Below are 22,359 nucleotides of genomic sequence, written 5' to 3' on the forward strand. Positions count from 1 at the left end.
CAGAAAAATTTTGTAAACACTAAAGTACTTCAGATATTGCAGCCATATTTTCACCATATTTTCACAGTTTTGTTTATGTAGTATTATTAACACCTGTGCAAAATTTCATCAAGATCGGCTGGTAAATAAAAAAGTTAGTTTTGATCCCCATATCCCCCCTTAAAGTGGATGAAAAAACAACTTGCCGCAGGTGGGAACGGAACCCACAACCTTCGCATTTCGCGTGCGCCGTTGCTCTCTTTTGTTCTGTACGCGTCCGTCACAGACTGACACTGATCGCGTTTCGTGATGTCGTCACGTGGACAGTACCGTGCTAAAACATTGAAAGAGAAATGAGAAATTCTGCGGGAAGTGGATGCTGGGAAACAGTGCAAAAACGAATTGCAAAGAAGCATGATATACCGAAAAGCATGCTGTGGACATACATCCGGAATAAGAAGATGATTTAGGACTCCTACGAGGCTGAAACTTTCGGCAAGGATCGGAAAAGGCTTGGACAGCTAAGCACCTGGACCTGGAGGCAGCGTTGCTCACGTGGATCAAGGACAAGCGGAGTCAGGATATCCCATTGAGTGGCCCCATCATCGTAGCGAAGGCGGCTGATTTTGCACAACGTCTGAACGTCTCCGATTTCGCCGCTTCAGACAGATGGTTTCACCGCTTCAGGGACAGACACGACCTCGTTTTCCACTGTGTGTGCGGCGAAGCCAAAGCCGTAGGCGCAGAAACCTGCACCGTGTGGTGGAATGGTGCGCTACTAGACCACCTGAACAGTTACGCACCATCCGATACTTTCAATGCCGATGAGACCGCCTTGTTTTTTAAACTCTTACCCGAAAAAACAATCACGTACAAGGGGGACGTGTGCGCAGGCGGCAAGCACAGCAAAGAGGGTGTGACGGTGCTGCTTGGGGCGAACATGACTGGAACAGAGAAGCTCCCCCGGTTTGTGATAGGGAAGTCACAGAAACCTCGATGTTTTGAGAACATCCGCACGCTGACGGGTGAGCTTTTCAAGCAGTGGCTGAGGAAACTCGAGTGAAAATTTGAGCTTGGCAAGAGGCAGATTCTCCTCCTCGTCGACAACTGCTCGGCGCACAAGGTGGAAATCGAATTGAGAGCCATTGAGCTGGTTTTTCTTCCGTCTAACACCACTGCGGCTCTTCAGCCTATGGATCAGGGCATTATCAAAAATTTGAAAAGTTTTTATTGTTGTCACATTCTCGAGAAGTTGCTCCTGTGCTCTGATAATGAGAAAAGCCATACCGTGACTCTGCTCACAGTCCTGTACATGCTTGTGCGTGCCTGGAATCGGGTAACCACAGAAACAATTGCAAATTGTTTCCGGCACTGTGGTTTCGGAGCCCTTAACGCAGACTCTAAGGAAGTTCAAGAGGACGTCCGCGCTCCGGTTCATGTATGGGAGGTGCTCTGCGATACGGACTTCAGCGACTATGTGAATGTTGACAGCTGCGCCGCCGTCTGCGGTACCGTGACCGATGATGAAGTCATTGCCCAAGTCATCGGCGAAGACGAAGAACCAGCCGTGGATGATGACGACGCGAATGATGAAGATGATGTTTGTGAAACACCGGTACGACCTTCGTTGGCACAGGTGATGGACGGGCTGAATCACGCCTGGCTTTTCTTCAGTTTTGAAGAAGGCGAAGACGATGCTTTTCGGCTCATTCGAGCTGTGGAAGATAAAGCGGCAGCAATCGCTTTCAGAGGAAAAAAAGCAAAAAACCATTGCACACTTTTTTTTCCAAATAAAAGCACCCAGAGTTGATCTACTTTTTTTGTCACCAAATATGGCCTTTTCTTAATCACTTTCTGTAGGTGGTGGTGGTGGTGGTGGTGGTGGTGATGTTGAAGCAGGCGGGGTTAGCCTGGCATACATAGCCGGCAATTGTTCCGCCTGATCCTCCTTTGAGTTGAGATCAGTGGTGTGTCACCAGGTGTCGATGAGCCCCGTGTCTCGCAGGAAGGCTATCAGAAGTCGTTGCGCTCTCTTCCTCAATGCCGCGGGCCCTCCGGGGAAAACAACATCTTCAAAGGTCCCGTGCGTGAGACCGCGTTTTTGTAGGTTGTCGACCATTACTTTTCGTTCTGTGTCAAACTGAGGGCATAGCCAAATGAAATGCTCGATGTCGCCAATGTCACCACAGAAAACACAGAGTGGGGAAGCGCGAAGCCCAGTCTTGAATAACCAAGCTGGGGTGTACGCGGAGTCGGTCCTGATGCGGTATAAAAGCGTCGCTTGTTCACGTGTAAATCCATGGGTCACACAGGATTCGTGCGGATTCTTGAACATCTCTCTAAAGTGAAGGCGGATTGCACCCTTAGGGTTTCGAAAAGCTTTTGGAGCTTTCACCTTTGGGACACATGTCAGCGCTAGGCGTGCAAGAGCGTCAGCTTCCTCGTTCCCATCAATTCCTACGTGTGATGGAATCCACTGAAACCTTATGTTAAATCCTTTGCTCGTTAGGTCGTCGATCAGTGCCAGAGATTGCCTTGTAAATTTCTCTAGAGGTAGGCCCCGATGTAATCTCTGTAATGCTGACTTGGAATCCGTCAGCACCACGACATCTCGTGCAGAAAAGGCCCGTAGTTTCCGCAAAGCCGCGGTGATTGCGGCACTTTCGACTGTTGTAGAGGAAACTACGCGATCCAGTCGGCCAGACCATGACACATCAAGGGATGGTATGCAGAATGCCGCTGCACAGCTATCTGTTTGTGCGCACACCGAACCGTCTGTGTACACTTGTAGATGGCTTTGAAACACAGTGCTCAAGTGGTCCAGCACAATGAACTTGGCTTCGGCAGTTGAAATGGTGCGTTTCGTCGGTAGGTGGGGTACATTGAGGCTGCAGGTCACGTCCGGAAAAGACCATGGCGGGTCAAGGCGACTTCGTTTAGGCCATTCCAATCCTAAAAATCGGAAGGTGTTCAGCGCCGCATGGAAATGTGAGCGAGTTCTTGCTCTTAGCCGCCGGAGAAGCGCCGTGCCTGCGCGTGACTCGCCCAGCCTTAATAGCTGCGTCAGCAAGGCCTGAGATGCCAAGAGGCGGAGTGGAAGAGACTCTGCCTCATTAGTGACTTTTTTGTTTGAAGCCGCCGTTGGAACTCCCATCGCCAAGCGAAGTCCCTTTCTGTGCACTGCCTCCAAGCGCTCGAATTGACTCGATGACGGTGATATCAGAGGGAGCTGATAGAGAATGCGGCTTGTTATCAGTGCAGCGTTCAGTTTAAGCATGGATATAGGATTGTTACCCCAACGTATACATGCCAATCGACGAAGTGCGTTGATTCTGTAGTTTGAATTTCGAGTAATTCGAACTTGTTAAATGTCCCCATGAAATTCAAATTAACAAGCTTTTACTGTAACACTCTTCGGGGAGACTGGATGGCGGAGGGCGCTTGATAGAAAATTTCCTCTTTACAGCTGCATGCCTACTAAATAATACAGAGCCTACATTCTATAGCATGGCAAACAAAACATTCTCGTCAATTGATTTAAGCATTGCATCTAGTACACTCGTACCATATCTAGAGTGGAATGTTATTAAGAATTGTAAGATTCGTCGGACGATCTCGCCACTGCCATTCAGATGTAAGATTTGGCAGTCGTAGCTGTAGGAAGGAGCTTGACTCTTCGTCGGGACTTAGGAGAGCAGGATTTATTTACATGTTATTTAGAGTTGAACATGAGATGCATTGACAGTCTAGTGTGACTCCCAAATGGAGCCCGCAAGACGAGCATACAGCAAACAGCTTACGAGCACACTGTAGCAGCCGACAATCGCTGCTTATAAGCACTCTGCTCGACGTCATAGTTTGACGTCATTGAAGATGACCCGCCCTTTTGGAGGAGGAGGAGGGCTCACATACACGTGCCGCGCACGCACACAGGTGTAATGGTCCGGAGCCGACGTCAGAGAGGCTTCGTAGAACTCTGCGCCGTCCCGGGTAGCGCGCCCAGGTAGCACGTTGTCTTGTCTTGGTCGGAACGCGGGAAGGAGCCCTCATCGGCGTTCCCGCGGCAACTGCCCCACTCGTAGCAGAACAGGGCGGTGTTGTCGTGTTGCGCACAAAGCCTGCTTCGTCGAACTCGGAGCCGTCCCGGGTGGCGCGCCTGGGTAGCACATTGTCTGGTGTCTCGAAAAGCGCATGGGGAGGTTCCGCCAATTACCTCCCCTCGAGAACTCCCCTGAGCTGACCCCTCGCCATGTGGTTGCCGGTTATCCGCAGTTCTCGGAAGTGTGCCACCGTCCCGGTTGGATCGGAACACGTGCAGCGAGCTGAAATAGCTGCAGGCCGATCCTAACGGAATGCACATGGGAGCGACCGTTTTCTGACGGTCATAAAACTAACCAAAAGGTGAGGAGTGATCTCCACGCGTTCCCCATTGGAAAGTTGAGTCAGCCGACCGAAAGCGGTATAAAGTTCTCACCCGCATGACCTGGGAAGACAACTCTACATTTCCTGTCGACAATGCAGTGGCATATTTGTCACCGTTTATTGCTGATGTGGCGTCAATATGTATCCCCGAATCAAATGGATCGCCCTCCAACCGATGTGTTCCCTGGTGGAATGAGCAGTCTAAGGGAGCTTGCAAAAATCAAAATAACGCTTGCAGCCACCTTCGCAACTCTCCAACTACCGAGAACTTAATCAGCTTCAAGAAAATAGTCTGAAAGTAGGAGGACACACTGCCAAGCCAAAAGGAAAGGCTGGCAAAAATACATCTCCAGCATAATTTCTTACACAGATGAAAGAGGAACCTGGAACAGGGTAAACAAAATTATAGGCCATGAAACTCATCCTCTACCTTCAGTAAATACACAGGGAGACACCCTTGAGGACCAAGCTGATTCTCTAGGGGCAGATTTTGAGTACATTTCTAGTTGATCCCATTACTCCGATACATTCCTGATATAGCAGCGACAAGCAGAGCGGTCGTCAGCCTCTGGATCAGAAAGAAAACGGAAATAAACTTTACAGCGGTCCATTTAACATGGTAGAATTTCAGGCTGCACTAAATTGCTGTAATAAGTCTGCCCCTGGAAACGGTCAAATAGTTTACGAGAGGATTGAACACTTACACCCCGAAGCACCCATACACTCCTATCACTTTTCAACGCCATATTCTCCTCTAGCTATATTCCGTCCACCTAGAAGCAAGCAGTCATTATTCCTATTCTCAAAGTGGGCAAGGACCCGTCTTTGTCCAGCAGCTACAGGCCTATCACAGCAGTGACAGGAGATGCCTTTTGAGTCTCTGCAAAAGCCTTACATGGTCCCGTCTTGACTACAGTTCTATAGTATATCTCTACTGCGCCTAATGCTTTGACGGTGCTAGATACCACTCTGGTATATGCCTAGCTACAGGTGCTTTCATGACTAGCAATGTAGAAAGCCTGTATGTGGAACCTAATGAATGGTCTCTACATATTCAAAGCCTATATTTAAGTTTTTCCTATTCTCTCAAGAGTAAACCAGATGTGCAGCATCCATGTCACTCATCGATTCATGATGTATCTACTGCCAGGCTCTTCCGTAACCACCCAGCTATTAGGGCACCATTAACCTTCATTTGGAAGCACTGGCAGAAGACTCTGGCGTCCCACTTCTAGAGAATGTCCTAATGGCTCCCACTTGCCTGCCCCTACCGTGGGAATAGCAGACCATACAATGCGACACCTCCTTTGTAAAAATATGAAAGCATACGCCGGAAGCACATGTACACTCCCATTTTCTTGAAGAAGTACTCCTGCACAGATTATACTATACAGATGCTTCTAAATCCTCTAATGGTGTTTCTTACGCAGCTCTTAGACCTTAATTTTCGACAAGCAGGGCACTAAATGCACACACAAGTAACTTTACAGCGGAAGCCTACACTAAACTCTTGGCTACTCAACACATAAAGCTCACAAATCTCGCTAGGGCTATTGTGTTTATAGATAATCATTAAGTGTAGTCAGGGCCCTAATTAACTAAAACATAAGAACTTCGTGTTTATTGAGCTGTATAGCGTGTTGTCCTCCGCATATAGGTGGAATCAAGTGACTGTCATGTGCAGGGTACCTGGCCACAAAGGTATCAGAGGCAATATAGCTGCTGATAAAAACGCTGTCATTAACTTTTAGCGACGCAGATGCAAATACAATTAAACCTCAGTAAAACAAAGTATTCTTGTCCATATAATACCATGTATTTAGAACATCAGTATAACGAGGTGTTCGTATGCAATTTCAATATAACGAAATCTCACTGCCACCGAAAAGCTATGCGAGACAATAAATGGAAATTTCTGCGGACGTAGATGGTCACATGATCAAACTACAAGTGGCTGCTTGCAAATGCACCTCTCTAATCACGTGCCCTGCGTTAGAGATAATCACCGTGTGCAAAGTGAGAGTGCCACGAGGGCATGCCACTTCGTAAGCAGCCTTCCCGTGCATTTAGTATTGGACGGACAAACGGACGGACAAACGGACGGACGGAAGGAAGGAAGGAAGGAAGGGAGGGAGGGAGGGAGGGAACTTTATTTTCGTCAGAACGCATGTGCGGAAGATTCCGTGCTAGATGGCCATCAGCTCATAGCTGACGGCGACCTGGGTGGCCCACTCCACGGCCCTGGTCTGGACGACCGGGTCTGAGCTTGCCAACACGGCCTCCCACTGCTCGAGAGAAGGATCACGCATAATATCCGCCGGTGGCGGCGCTATGGTACAGCTCCATAATATGTGGTCATAGGTGGCCAGTTCCTGGCACCATTTGCATTCCGGCTGAACGTCCGGGTAGATTTTGTTTAACACGTATGGGTTATAGAAAGATCTCGTCTGCAATCTTCGCCAGACGCTTTCCTGCGCCTTCACCAATTGCTTGTCCGGTGGAGGGTAAATTCTCCGCTCAAGTTTGTAATGCTTAGTAATGTCGTGAAAGGACACCAGCCCATCTCTCGTGGACCTCCCTGGAACGTCCGGCTCACCTGCTCGGCTGACGAAACCTCGAGCATTCATGTGAGCCGCCTCGTTCCCAGAGTGGGCTGGTACCCAGACAATTTCCACCTCCGTAGTCCCTCGCCCCGTGGCCCGATTTAGTAATCCTGCCGCTGTGACAGAGATTCTGCCCCTCGCCAAATTTCGGATGGCTGTTTTAGAGTCGCTGAAAATCAGGTCAGCTTCAGTATTACCTATAGCTAGCGCTATCGCCGCCTCCTCTGCAGTTTCTGAGGAGCGGGTTTTGACTGATCCAGAGGTGACTAAGCTTCCCCGCCCGTCCACCACCGCAACTGCAAATGCGTCCTTGTTCTTATACTCGGCAACATTTACGTAGACTGCCCCGTTGTACTTCCCGTACTTAGCATGTAATGCTCTGGCTCTTGGGTTCCTACGGTTCTCGTGATGTATCGGATGCATATTTTGAGGTAAAGGTTTTATGTACAAGCCCTTGTGCATTTCTCGCTTCACCTGAATTTTCATGTCCCCAGCTGGAGGATCAACTCTAATGCCGATCCCTTCCAATATATCCCTCCCTACTTTCGTTTTGGGAAGTCTACTGAGTTGCATCGCCAAGTGTGCCTCCCGCAGTTCTTCCAAGGTGTTGTGCACCCCTAATCCCAGCAGCCTTTCGGTAGAAGTATTGTTAGGCAACCCAAGGTTCGCCTTATACGCCTGTCTAATCATAGCCTTCACCTTGCCTTTCTCCGTCGCGTCCATCTTCATATAAGGCGTCGCATACACTATTCTACTGAGCACAAACGCCTGTACCAGCTTACACAAGTCCTTTTCCTTGACGCCTTGTTTACGATTGGCGATTCTCCTGATAAGTCTCACGGTAGCATTGACAGTATTTTTTAGCCTTTCCAAGGCCTCCCTATTCTTCCTGTTAGTCTGCAGATACAGCCCCAGGATCCTGATCGTTTGGACCTCAGCGACCGGTGCACCCCCCACTTTCACCTTCAGCGGTGGTGGCGGCACATAGTGCCTCGCATGTATCCCTCTTGGTTTATGCCTAAGCACAAAAAGCTTGGACTTGGGCTGAGAGCACGAGAGTCCTGCCTCCCCCGCTAGCTCCTCCACAATATCCACTGCCTGTTGTAAAGTTTCCTCCAATTGTGCGTCGCTTCCCCTTGTTACCCATAGAGTAATGTCATCCGCATAAAATGTATGTTTAAGTCCCAATATCATTGCCAGCCTGGGCGGTATCTTGATCAAGGCGAGATTAAACAAGAACGGTGATAAAACCGACCCTTGTGGTGTCCCCCTGCCCCCCAACGGGAAAGGATCCGATTTAAATTCTCCGACTACAATCTCCGCAGTCCTATCCTCCAGAAATGATCTGATGTATAGGAAGGTTCTACCCCCGGTCCTATGTCCGATAGGTTCCTTAATATTGCCTCATGGGTGACATTGTCAAAGGCCTTTGTGAGGTCGAGCCCCAAGATAGCCTTGGTGCCCGTGCCGTACCCAGGATCAACCACGTCCTTTTTCAGCTGTATCATGACGTCCTGCGTTGGTAAATTAGCCCTGAAGCCAATCATCGTTTTAGGTATCAACTCCTTGTCCTCCACATAACCCTGAAGCCTGTTGAGGACCACATGCTCCATCAATTTGGCCAAGCAGGACGTCAGCGAGATGGGTCGAAGATTCTCAATACAGATCTTCGTCCCTGGTTTAGGAATAAATGTAATCCGAGCATGCTTCCACTCTGCCGGGATCTCCCCGGCCACCCAATATTTGTTCATCAAGTCCATGAGCGCCCCCACTGACTTGAAATCCAGGTTCCTCAGCATTTTATTAGTAACCCCGTCTGGACCCGCTGCCGACGTAGTACGAAGCTGCCCCATTGCAAACACCACCTCCGCCACCGTAAAGTCCGCATCTAATTCGATGTTTTCCTCTCCCGAATAATCCGGCAAGAAACCGCCCGCCTCGCCGTTTATGTAACGACTTCGGAGTTCTTGAAAACTCCCCAGCCGTGCCTTGATACTGATGAACTTACCTAGCCATTTGACCCTTCTGTGCCGATTTGGTTGCCGCCGGATCTAAAAGGTGCCTCAACAACTGCCATGTTTTTTTGCATCCGAATTGCCCATTCATCCTGTCACAAATCTGCCCCCATTGTTTGCACTGCAAGTCCAACGTGTAGGTTTCGATTTCTCGTTCTAGCTTGGCCACCTTCCTACGGAGGACCCCATTATGCTTTTGTTTCTTCCACCTCCGAAGGAGACTCGCATGCGCTTCCCACATGTCCCACAGTCCGCCGTAAAACCTTCCTCCACCGTCGGAACCTCTTCTGTGGTACCCTTCACGTCCTGCTTGAGCGCCTCAACCCAGGCTCCCAAGTCCTCGATTTCCCCGCTCACTGTGTCTTTCCTGACTTTCCGAAATCTGTCCCAATCCGTCACTCTAGTTCCTTTTACCCTGTCTTTGTGCTTAGCAGCACTAAATACCATGGAAAGTATATCGTGATCACTGCCCAGTGGCTGTCCCGTGTTGACCCACTTTGCATCCCTAATACCTTTAACAAATGTGAGGTCCGGAGAGGTGTCTGTGCTAACGCTGTTGCCTATCGTCGTATGATCTAGCGGGTTGTTCAAGGTTGTCCATTGTAGGTCCTGAGCTACCCGCCAAAGCCTATTTCCCTTTGGAGTGGCTCGGATGTAGCCCCACTCCGGATGAGGTGCATTGAAATCTCCAACCACGATGAGTTGAGCCCTAGCCGCTAGCCGTTGCGTCTTTATCAAGAGGTCTGGCAAGTCCAGCCCTTTATCTTTAGGAGAAGAATATACATTAAGTACAAAGAGACTCTTATCGTCCTTTCTTTTGGGCAGAACCTCTAGCAGGACGTAGTCCTCTCTGCTGCTATCTATGGTATGCTGAATCGCCGTGGCGTTGCGATGGACTAGCACGGCCGTGAAGACGCTCGATACACCCCCCCGATCAATCTCTGGCGGTGTAAATGCCTTAAATCCCGGTAATTTCACCCAGCCACTAGCCTCTTGCAAAGCTATAATGTCAGGCTTACTGTCCAGATTTTGTATGTGCAATTGCAGGTTCCCCCGCTTGCGACGGAAGCCCCTGCAGTTCCACTGCCAAACCTCAATTTGCTGGCGAGGGGCCATGATTAGGCCCTAGGTTCACTAACATTGGCGCTTGGCCGACTACGGGAGGCAATGTAGCCTGTAGCGTAGCATTGAGCTGTTGAAACATGCCCATAACCTGTGTTTGGAAAGCCCGCATGTCATTGGTGAAGGCGTCAAGACGCTCCTCAATCTTGTCTAGTCTGGCTTCGATTTTGTCGACCTGAGCTTCCAACCTATCCTGTCTTTCCTCCAGTTTTCCTATTCTGTCCGCAAGGGCAGACATTTCCCCCCTAAGACTAGTGACTTTAACGACTGGCTGCGGCGTGTCCGCCGTTGAAGTTTCTGCCACTCTTTTTGCATTAGCTCCCTCATCCGCCGATGGCGGCCTCTTAAGCTTCCCCCGATTCTCCACCTCCATAGCTGTGCTCTCGCTCTCGCGAGAAGCAGTCGCCTGTGCTGCTTTCAGTGGGGCCTGGACCACCGGTGTCTGTACCCTTTGTCTTTTGTCGCTTTTAAGCGCGCGTTCCATCTCTGCCATCCTGACTTCCATCTTTTTAATCTTCTCAGCCTGCTGCTGCACCTGCCTTTGTGGCTCCTTCTCTCGAGCAGTCTCACTCTGGGAGGCCACGTAGGGCCAGCTCACCTTTTTTCTCGTGGCACTGGGACTTCTTCCATGACTGGAACCCTGTTCTCCTTTGCCACGCTCGGGTCCGGGCAGTGGGGGGAAGGAAGTGGACCGGTCCCTGCTCTTGTTATCGTCTCTCGCACCGCTGGATGACCGCTTCCTGGGCCTCGAGCGCCGCTCCTCCTTGTCAGTTTGGCCGTTGTCCTCACTGCCCTGCTGCAGGCCCGTCGGCTGCTTACGGGCTCGACGAAACTTGCAGTTCCGGCTCCCTGTGTTGTGCGCCCCAAATATATAAAAATTAACTGTTTTCTCATTCAAGTTTGCCTTTTTCGATTGCCCATTAATTCTGAAAATTCTGCGGCCCCTTTTCGTGCAAGGAAAACCGATCGGCAATTGTACTTATTTGCATAAAAGGTCGAATTTAAATACAACGAAATTCAGATATAACGAAGCAAATTGCCGATTTTACAGACTTTGTTATAGCAAGGTTATTATGTATGCCTATCCCTGCCACACACCTAGTCTTTTCTATGCCATAAGCTAAGGAAGCATTAGCAAGAACAGTGTAATACCCAAGTATTGAATAACCTACACATAAAACCAAAACTAGGGAACTGGATAACTGAGAAAACAGTGCAATATAAGGAAGTACTTGTTTGTCAATTAAGGATAGGACACACCTGCAGCACTCACTCTTGGCTCTTGACTGGGAGGGATCTTCCAAGTTGTAGCAAGTACAGCAATTATCTCGCTGTTCTCAATGCTCATATTCAATGCCCTGCAATAGAAGTAGAAATGAAAAAGTATTTCCTTTCTGCATATCACGAAAACATACCTCTACACCTGGCATTTTCTTTCCTTTGCAATGAACTGCTTTTTAATCTGAAAATAGGCGTAGAGTTTTTAGCTGAAACAGATACTCTGAAAATCATCTGGCCAGGTAATTTTAGCACGTGATCAACAGCCCTTGTACGTAAGAGCTCTTTTGAAGCTCTTATGTCACTGTTATGTTTAATTGCACCATGCTGTTAATGAAACCCAGTTGCCGTAGCACACATCATTAACTGGTCAGTGTCATTTTAGTACCTTTATGTTTTGCGCCATTTACAGGGACAGTTCTTCATACCTGCCAACCCTCCCGATTCGCCTGGGAGACTCCAGATTTTTTACTGAACTTTCCGATTGTACGATGATTATCTTATATCTCCCGAAAAGCGGTCTCTGTTCACGCAATAATGGTTTTTGCGAAAACGGCGCTGCAGAATCTACAGCTGCATCGTAATCGTCAGCATGACCAACAACGGCAGCACGAGCACCATTGGTATCATCAACTAAGCAGCCGACTACAGCACCTAGTAAGCTGACCAAAGCCAGAGCTGATGTAGTTCTTGCATTTCATGCATTCCTTCCCCCATGGTGCATCTTGTTGCTGCTACTTTTGTGTATGATTAGTGTTGGCTAGGCCATGTGTGCGGTGCATCGTGTAAAGTTAGAATTCTCGTGTGCTTGATGCCATGGCGCTACCAAAGTCAAAGAAAAGGTATTTACAGAAGTTATTGCGAACTTCTGAATTTCCATGCTTTTTGACATCAAGAAAAGGAGAACGTTTTGCATTTTGTAGAACGTTTGGATGCGACGTCAGCGCGTCTCACAGTGTCAACGGCAACTTGAAACTGCACGTTTCCACGGCGAAGCATCAAAGATATGTTCGTACCGCTGAGCAGCAAGGCAACATAGGGAACTTTCTCCGGAACAAGTGCAACGACAGTGTCATAGGTGTGAAATGCTTGTTTAAGGGATTCCTCGTCGAACACAACCTACCCCTTAGTGTCAGCGACTGCGTTGGGCCTCTTCTACGGAAAATATTTCCGAAATGAGACGAGGTGAAGCGCTCTAGATGTAGATGCAACTATGAAGAATGCGGAGGTGGCCAACCTGAAATTTCAGACATCACTCTCGAGTCTTCGTTTCTTTATTCAGAGTTTCCCTCAGCTGCTGCCCTGAGATGCCAATGAATCTGCTGGGCACTTTAGATGCTCTCCAAGCTGAGTTTGCCACACTACAGGCGTACAGTCTTCCAGAGGGCATTCTTAATGAAGAAAGGTGGGACATGCAGTAGAAAAATGAAAAGCACTGATGGAAAACATGTTTCACCGAGTTGCTAAGGCCACCGGAAGTTGAAATAGTGATGCAACCCCCCACCCCGCTAGCGCGAATAAGGTCTTCCGATTTCGTATCTCGCCAGGTTGGCAGGTACGGTTCTTTAGGCCCTTTTACAGCCTTGCCACTTGTGCCATGAGGAATACATTGTCCACGCTATCCACAATTCAACGATAAGATTACCATTTGTCAGGACACTCATTCGTCATACCTGACCCTTGTGCCATAAAAGGCCCACATCACCATCATCAACTTAAGAAGCTTTCCCTTTAGTGGACATATTGCCATACACGAATTGAAGCCAATGATTTCACTTGAAAAGAATTTTGAAACTAGCACCAATTTTAAGATTAATGCTGTCATACTTGCTGTAAAAATGCAGTTCCACTCACTTCTTTAACAAAACATCTTTTTATACATTGAAGCTCAAAAGTTGTTGGTATACTAAGGCATATTGTCCAAGTTTTCTGAACGCATACCTCAGAACTGCTGTTATCCTCAATTGCTATATGTGACGTAAAGCAATTGGTTAAATTTTAGCAAAAGTGTTTTAATCAGGTAAATATTTTCTTTGAAATCTATGCCCCTGAGAGTAATCTAGCTGCAGAAGTACAGTTGTGCTATTTGTCACAGGTAATTTTTTAAAATTTTGTTAACTTCAAAATAAAACACCCTGTATATCTCTATTCTGTTTTTTTGCCCAAAATCCACTTTAACGAAGCAGCTTCCATACCGCTCGAAAACTTCACAAACATCTAATGCAGTAGTGTTTTTTCACACTGCCATCAACAGCGCTCCTCAATTCACTTGTAGGGCATGTGTTTCAACTACAGTGAAACCTCGTTAAACCGTAGTTGGCCGGAGCTCGGAAAAAGTACGTACTAAACGGTAGTACTGTTTAAGCGAAATAGCATGAGATCGCCCACTTACCTGTCGATAACGGAACTCAGAGAGAGTGTGATGAAAGGGGAAAAAACATGCAGTATTTATTCACTTCGCGGGACGTAAGTGTTATTTTCGTTTGATGTCACGGCGGCCTAGCACGACGACAGCGGCCTCAAACTTACTGAAGCTGCGTGCCAGCTTCTCAGCCAGCCCCCCTCTTCTCGGCAAACACTCGCACGGCACGACAGATTCCTTTGGCGTTACGTATTCTCCGTGCACGCGCGCAGTAGTGCTGCATAAGTCCCGTGACGCCTTTTTCATTGCCGGGTGCCGGAGTTCGGAAAACTTTTCGTTTGGAATAGTTACGTTATCGCGCCCCTGTTCTTGCGACGATCGCATTCACGAGGCTGACGTAACGCGCAGCTTCTGCCACTGTCGGGCCTGAATAGCCCGTGCTGTCGATTTCCGTGTCGTCCTCATCACTGTCGCTAGTTGACACTTCGGCAGCAACAGCGGCAACGATGGTGAATAGTCGAACCTCGTAGCCGACATCTCTTCGCGGTCGCAGCAGCGCTGCCGAGCAACTTCGCATTCCAAATGCCACACACTGTAGTCAACAGCAGATCCATGTCGCAGGCCAGCGCCGACTTCTTCGTGTCACGTTCGGTAGCACGGACGATGTCTAATTTTTCTTCTATGCTGAGCACCCGGCGTCTTTTTTATCCTAGCTTTGACATGACGCGAGTCCTCGCTTGCACGACGCCACAACGCTCTCTGGCATGGCGTCCATGCGGCGTCGAAATGATGTTGATGTTGATGCGGCTTCACATGCAAACGCACAGGGCGCTTGGAGGCCGTTGTACCGATCTCCGAGGCTTGTTGTTCTGCCGGGCCGCCCAATGGAGACGACGCACCGCCATGTTTGCGCGACGAAAAGTGGAAACGCTACGTTTTAACCGATGCGTACGCAATAAGCTGGTACGGTTAATGCGGATACAAAATACATTATGTTCAATGGCCGCTGAGTCGGGGAATTGACTTTACTACTTTTAAACCGAAACTACTGTTTAAGCGGGTACGGTTTAACGAGGTTTTACTGTAAAAGGTGATTAGAAATAAATTTTACCACCACTTTTTTGCCAGATACACAAATGACTCTGAATGGCTGTGCGGCATTAGTCATGGCTGTGAGCCCGTTTCGCAGTGTAGCATAATTGCCCAGCTTTAATGCAAGTTTTACTTTTTTGTTTTTTCAGGATGGGGTTAAGACTGTAGAAGAGGCATTGATGCACCTCGCTGCTGAAGAGAAGGTTCAGAACTACCATAGCAGCAAGAGCAACAAAGAGGTATGTATATGTGAGACAGTTGTCAGCACTATTGCCTCTAAGTCAATGTTTAGACTTAATTTCTTATTATAACTTTCCCCCAAAAAATGCTATATTGCCTATCTGAAGTTATGCACGGCTCTAGAGGCATGGTTCTCCAGCCTGATTTCCGAGAAAAGGTGCGCACCCGCAGCATGCTGAAAATTTTCGGAAGCAATGTACTGTGGCTTGCAATATACCCTTGCAATAAATCATATGTATATCTATCATATAAATCATATATATATCATCTGCTTAAGTACAATGTAAAAGCTGGTAATAAGAAAACAAGGCAATTGCCAGCCCTGCAGCTTTGCCAAGATTGTTTCAGTAAGATATATACTCGCCTACCGTGGTTGCTTAGTGGCTTTGATGTTGCACTGCTAAGCACGAGGTTGCAGGATCAAATCCTTGTCACGGCGGCCACATTTCGATGGGGTCGAAATGCAAAAACACCTGTGTACAGTCGCTGGCCGTTTATTCGGACCTCACAGAGACTGTGGAAATGTCCAAATAAATAGGTGTCCGAAAAGCAGATTAATAAAAAAAAGAAATCCTTTATTTCCACGCACTTATTTGTGCTTGGCAGTAGGCTTGAAGAAATAGTGAATGCGCCGTTGCATGCTGTTCCGTTTACGTGCAATAAGCCTGAATCTCTGAGAGGGTCGTACGGTCACGATAGGCGGCTGAAAGCACGGTCACTGCTTGTGCACGCTCTGCATGTGATGGCAGCGTAGCACGTGGTGCGTCATCTTCCGACTCACAGTCATCGTCCGGCAGGGCAGCGGAAACCTGACGAATGAATGATCTTGCCGTTCTCGAGTTCTCTGCATATCAGTACAGCAGTGTCAGGACCTGTGAAACTGTCAAATGAGACGGTGTCCGGAATCGCAATGCAACCACTGCGCAGGTCTCGGCAGAACAATTTTGGCATCAGTAGGGAGCACATCGGAAGGTGACAAATCTTAGGCCTCCCCGCACCCGCTTGCTGGCATTCCCAGGCGCAGTCTGCGCAGGCACTGTCGCAGCCATTAGACAATTGATGCGATGTTTCCGTATGCCACGTTGGATCACCGCAACCTAGACACATCACACAAAGCAAACACCACCACACCGTCACGCTGACACGAGTCGCACAAACGAAAAATTTGACCTACTCGCAGTGTCATGCACGAAGAAAGAAACAAATCAGCTGCTGGATTGTCTTGACATGGCTTACTAAGCGGAGACCAGAACTGCTGTAGCCGCAAACTAGGCAGAAACGATGATGAGTGGTTATTTGCAATAGCGCCACTTCGTGGGGCAGCAAGGGGACTCCGTTCAAAACAAGAATGGTGTTCAGCAAGTTGAATCGTGCACCGGTCTGAGTCGGTGCATGGTGCTCTCGATCGAGTTGGCTCAAGGAGTGTCCGAAAAATCAGAGGAGAGGTTTCAAGGTGTCCGAACTTTCGGCAGTTGTTATACATTATGGTCTATGGGGAGAATGGCGGTGCCTTGAAGCAGACTGAATAATCGAGCACGTCCGAATTTTTGGAGTCAGAAAAATCTGTCGGCAACTGCACTTAGATTTAGGTGCACATTAAATGAACCCCAGGTGGACAAAATTAATCCTGGATCCCCTAATCAGATCGTGGTTTTAGCAGGTCAAACCTCATAGTTAAGATATATACTATCATAATATACCACGGAAGCACCCACCCCACTTTCACTGAAGATTGGGTTATCTAGATATGGGTGCTTGTCCAATCGAAGCAGTAAAGACCAAGATGGCGGCCAACGAGAAACTTCGAGGCAGGGCTACGGTGGCTATGGAATTAAAGAAAGCATGTTTATTTTCAAACGGTAAATGATGGGGTACACTCGTGCCTACTAATCGTCACCTAACCCAGTGAATGACTCTTCCAAGTTGGTGCAGAATAGGTCAATGCGTTCCTCGCAGACATCAACTTGAACAGACGTGTATGAGCAGTGGCTGCGTGTACACTTTATCAAGATGTGTCCCACATAAGCAGCTGCAACCACTAGGTTTTCTTTCAAGGGCTGTGCATTGTCACTTTGCAGTATCTTCACCCCTATAGGTCTTCCCCTTTACACCGCCAGGAAGCGAATAGCCCCGTCAACCCCCTTAACAGTCTCGTAGTGACCGCAGTTGGGCGAATATTTCAGCTGATGCTGGCACCTTGGAGGGGGTGGGTGCTGAACGTATAATTTTCAGAATTCTGAAGTTTTGGAAACATTTATACTGACCGCTTATGTGAAACTGGGTGCTTCTGTGTATTTTATGGTAACTCATTTATTACGAATTTGGACAAGGTGAAATTTCCTTGCAGTGCTTTTATTTGAACTCCTAATAACCGATTTTCTAGGTAAGCTGCCTTCCATCTTTTTTCTTTATTTTCTCCTGGTTCCAGTGTTGTAACAGAAAGGGATATGCCATATTTATTTATTCATACTGTCGATCCCATCAGGGATCATAACAGGAAGGGCATACATAGTTATCTTGCAGTGTAACAATAATAATTAGCGCAATAATAAGGTTAGACATATTAAACATGCAGTTAGCAGAGGCAGACAATGTAGTAGGCATAAAAGTAACGTTATACACTGTAATAATGTTGATTAAAAAAAGCAACAGGTAATCAAAGCCAGAAAATATACAAAGGTGAACAAAATGGTATGCATAAATTACACAATACATAGCATTAAATTTAAGAGTAACAAGGGGAAATGAGGTAGTCTGTCAAACATCAATGGTGGTAAGCAATAATTACAACAGGAAGGAAGTAAACAATTTGCATAAATCAACAATAGTACTCAGTAATGGCAAGTAATACAAGTTATAAAAGTGAGGTATACACAAGAGGTAGTAATCCATAAGGTACGGTTAAGGTGTCGTTAAAGAAATTGTGATTGTGTGCACAATCTAATGAAATAAAATGGCACAAAAATAGATGGTGACACAAGTACATCATAATTGCGAAGCGCGCAATTCATTTTCGGCTAATGTCAAAAAAGTAGTTAAGGATGGGCTGTCTGTAATATTAGGGTCCAGCTTGTTCCATTCACGTGTCATTAAAGGGAAAAACGAATGCTTATGGCTTTCCGTATGAAATGGGTTATCGTTTAATGACAGTGAATGTTTATGTCGGGTGAGTCGTGTTTGTGCTAAAGATATGTATTTGGAACTGTCTATTTTCAATTCATTATGAATAAGTTGGTACATCAATTTTAATCGTGCAAGCTTGGCTCGTTCTTGTAAGGTCAGTATACCGGCCTGTTTTAGCAATTCTGTGGGTGAGTCTGTTAACCTATGTTTGTTGTAAATATATCTGAGTGCCTTCCTTTGAATTGCTTCTAGTTTGTTAATGAGTTCTTTGGTGAAAGGAAACCAAACAACGTTAGCATACTCTAATACAGATCTGACATATGTGTTATATGCTAGTAGTTTTGTGTATGGGGGTGCTAGTCTAAGACGTCTGTTCAGGAAAAATAATTTTTTTTGTGCGGTCGAGGTAACGTTGTTAACATGGCGCTCCCATCTGAAATCGTGTGTTAATGTTAAGCCAAGGTACTTGTACTCCTTCACTTTGTTAAGTGTGGCGTTATTTATAGTGTAATTAAAATCTGATGTGAGCTTTTTTCTAGTAATTGATAAAATAGCTGATTTTTTAGTATTTAAAGTCATTTGCCATTCGATACACCATTTGTACACAAGTGACAAAGCGTCGTTCAAGGCCACATGGTCATTATGAGAATTGATTACCTGATACAGAACACAATCGTCAGCAAAAAGTCTAACATTGACTGGAATATTAGAAGGCAGATCATTAATGTAAATGAGAAATAAAACTGGAGCCAGAACACTTCCTTGTGGAACTCCGGATCTTAAGCTAGATTTCATGGAATATTGCTGGTTAATTTCTACAAATTGAGTGCGGTTAGTAAGGTAGTCTTTGATCCAGTTCAGAATAGGGCCCTTTCCCAAGGTAAGTTCGAGTTTATAAATTAATTTCTTATGTGTTACGCGATCGAAAGCTTTTGAAAAATCTAGAAAGATTAGATCGATTTGTTTCTGTTGGTCAATACTTAACGATACATCGTGGACAAGCTCAATTAGTTGTGTGACTGTGGAAACTCCTGTACGAAAACCATGCTGACAATCCGTTAGTATTTCTTCCTGTTCAAGGTGTTTGGTTATGTGCTTTAAGATAATGTGCTCTAGTAGTTTGCAAACAGTGCATGTTAGTGAGATTGGTCTGTAGTTAGCGGGTTCTGTTTTACTTCCCGATTTATGAATTGGTTTCACTTTGGCTGTTTTCCAATCCTTAGGGAGGGTACCTGAGGAGATTGATTTGTTAAAAATTATTAAGTACTTGGCCATCCACTCAGCGTATCTGCGAAGGAATGCATTTGGAATATTATCAGGTCCTGGTGATTTCTTTGGGTCTAAATTAAGCAGTAGGTTAAGTATGCCTGCTTCGGTTAATGTGAGTGGCTCTAGTGGCTTATTTCTAGAGAAGCCTGCTTGTGGTAGTGTGCCGTTGTCCTCAGTGAAAACAGAGCAGAAGTAGTCATTAAGCAAGTTAGCAGAGTTCTTGTTATCTTCATTTGAGGCTTCGTTGTCGTTACGATTCTTTTGGTTAATGTAGCTCCAGAACTTTGTGGGAGCAGTTTTCAAAAAGTTTGTGAGTGTATTAGTAAAGTAGAACTGTTTGGCTGTCTTAATTTTTGATTTCATAAGTTGGATAGCTGCGCTGAGATTTTCATGCGTAAATTTTAATGGGTTAGTTTTCAGCAATTTTCGCATTCGGTTTACTTTTCGTTTCGCGTGTATAACGTCACGCGTTATCCATGGATTACGTCTAGTAAGTTTCTTTTTTTTAGTTGGTATATAATTGGTTATACAATGAGATATAATGGCGGAAAATGCGAGCCACAGTGTATCGATGTCTGTAGTGCTGTTATGGGAAAGTTGTAAAAACGTGTCGTATTCATTAATCAGGTAATCAAGATAGTAGTGTCGTTAGCTTTACTATAGTCTGGGTAAGCAATGATTTGCTGAGGGGTAATGCTGTCGTGAAGGGGTATAGTGCAATGGGTAATTTTGTGATCCGAAATACCATCTAGTAAGCTTAATCTTGTTTCGTCATTTATGAAGTGATTGCTGAGGAATATTAGATCTAGTATGGAACAGCTGGATCCCTGTACACGTGTAGGTTCAGTTACAATTTGTGTAAGGTTGAACGCTAACATAAAGTCAAGTAACACATCCGCACAGGGTGAATGATGCTGCATTGTTTGCCAATTCACTTCAGGAACATTAAAATCACCTGCGATTATTATTCTGGACCCTGATGCATATTGCTCGGTATATTCATGCAATCGGCGCACTTTGTCGAGGCCGGAAGAAGGACTGCGATAGACGCAGCCTACGACAACAGTGTAAGATGCGAAGCGCAGTTTACAAAAGATGGCCTCAACGCCCTCAACATCCGGTAACATTAAAAACGGGATTTCTTTCTTTACTAGAATGGCCACGCCACCGCCTCGTGTTGTCCTGTCTTTCCGGATGATAGCGTAGTTGGCAGGGGCTATCTCAACATCTTTAATATCAGCTGTTAGCCAGGTTTCTGTTAGTGTTAGAAAGTCAAGTTCATATGCAAGAATCAAGGCTTCAAGGGAATCCGTTTTTTTTAATATGCTACGGGCATTTATGTTCAAGAAGGATAAGTCTGATATCAAGTTCGGCGTGAACGTAGGCTTCGAGGGCCGTGTTGTTGGTTTTTTGGATCAGGATTAACGGAACCTGCTTTCAAAGGAGCTATATTATTATTTTCTTCGTCCCAGTAGAACATTTCGCCATTGATTCGTAGTTTGTCATAATTAGGTTAATTTTGTCTCCCGATTCTTTCCTTGGTTTGGCAGAATTCCATAACTTCCTTCTTAAGTCTCTTACGCGAGGCGAAAAATCTTCGGAAATAGAAAAACTTGACCCCTTTAGCTTGAAACAATTTCTCAAGATTTTAGTTTTGTCTCTAAAGTCGAGAAGTTTAAAAATTATTGGTCTTGTTTTAGTGGTATCTGGCCTGCCTAATCTATGAATGCATTCGATACTTACAGCTTCGAGTTTCAGGACATTTTTGACAATTTTTTCATTTACTGTAAGCTGTAATGTGTCTTCATTTTCCTTTTCCTCTTCTGGTACACCATACACAATTAGATTGGATCGTCTGGAGCGGTTTTCAAGGTCATCTAGTCTTAGTTCCAGCGTTGAGACGACTTTCTCTAGTTTAGTTACCTTCTCCGCGCAAGACGAAATCTTTTTGTCTAGGGTTGTAAGTTGCTCTAGTTTCTTCTCTATTGCGGTTAAACGCTGTTCCTTAATTTCTTTTAAATCCTTCATGATTTGTTGTAGTTGCCGCGAAATATCGGGTGTATCAGGACCCGGGTTTGTTTCAATATCTCCAGCTAGTAGCAATAATTTGACGAGATCCACTATGTCAAAGATTAGTTCACACAGCAGCCCAGGGCACGGCAGCACAACTAAACAGAGCTCGTTCGAGTGCATGCAATCTTTAAAGTGCTTTCTTACCTGCACGATGAATACAAAAGGGTTATCCATGTGCCCCTGCGGCCAGCTGCCGTGCCCTATGGCCCGCGGAAACGTGTCGCCTCTTCTTATAGTACGAAGCGATCGATGCGCCACCAACGTCGAGTTGAACCCTGGACTGGCGCTCGGAATGGTCGAAGAAGTATGTTGATAGTGGGCTGTTGATAGTGGGCTGTTGCCGTGCAGTGCCAGCGGGACTGGCTCGGTGGTGTAGCGGTCCGGAAACGGATGCGCAGCCTGCGTGTTGTCCATCTGGAGGCTTGGTGTTTCATTTGGGCCATGACCTGCGGCTATCAGCAGCAGGGTTGCGGCTGTCTGCACGATGAATACAAAAGGGTTATCCCTGTGCCCCTATGGCCCGCGGAAACGTGTCGCCTCTTCTTATAGTACGAAGAGATCGATGCGCCACCAACGTCGAGTTGAACCCTGGACTGGCGCTCGGAATGGTCGAAGAAGTATGTTGATAGTGGGCTGTTGATAGTGGGCTGTTGCCGTGCAGTGCCAGCGGGACTGGCTCGGTGGTGTAGCGGTCCGGAAACGGATGCGCAGCCTGCGTGTTGTCCATCTGGAGGCTTGGTGTTTCATTTGGGCCATGACCTGCGGCTATCAGCAGCAGGGT

At 46.6% G+C, this 22,359-nt stretch overlaps 1 protein-coding gene across 3 annotated transcripts in view; it reads left to right on the forward strand.

Annotated features, from left to right (window-relative positions):
* Usp10 (ubiquitin specific protease 10) overlaps window positions 1–22,359 on the forward strand; it is a 116,627-nt gene that overhangs the window by 90,131 nt on the left and 4,137 nt on the right. For all 3 annotated transcript variants that reach the window (XM_070530765.1, XM_070530763.1, XM_070530764.1), the window contains one exon: window positions 15,023–15,112. In XM_070530765.1, coding sequence (XP_070386866.1) covers window positions 15,023–15,112 — 90 coding nt within the window. The remainder of the gene's footprint in view (window positions 1–15,022; window positions 15,113–22,359) is intronic.

Source organism: Dermacentor albipictus, chromosome 1 (genome assembly GCF_038994185.2).
Source record: "Dermacentor albipictus isolate Rhodes 1998 colony chromosome 1, USDA_Dalb.pri_finalv2, whole genome shotgun sequence".
Lineage (NCBI taxonomy): Eukaryota > Metazoa > Arthropoda > Arachnida > Ixodida > Ixodidae > Dermacentor > Dermacentor albipictus.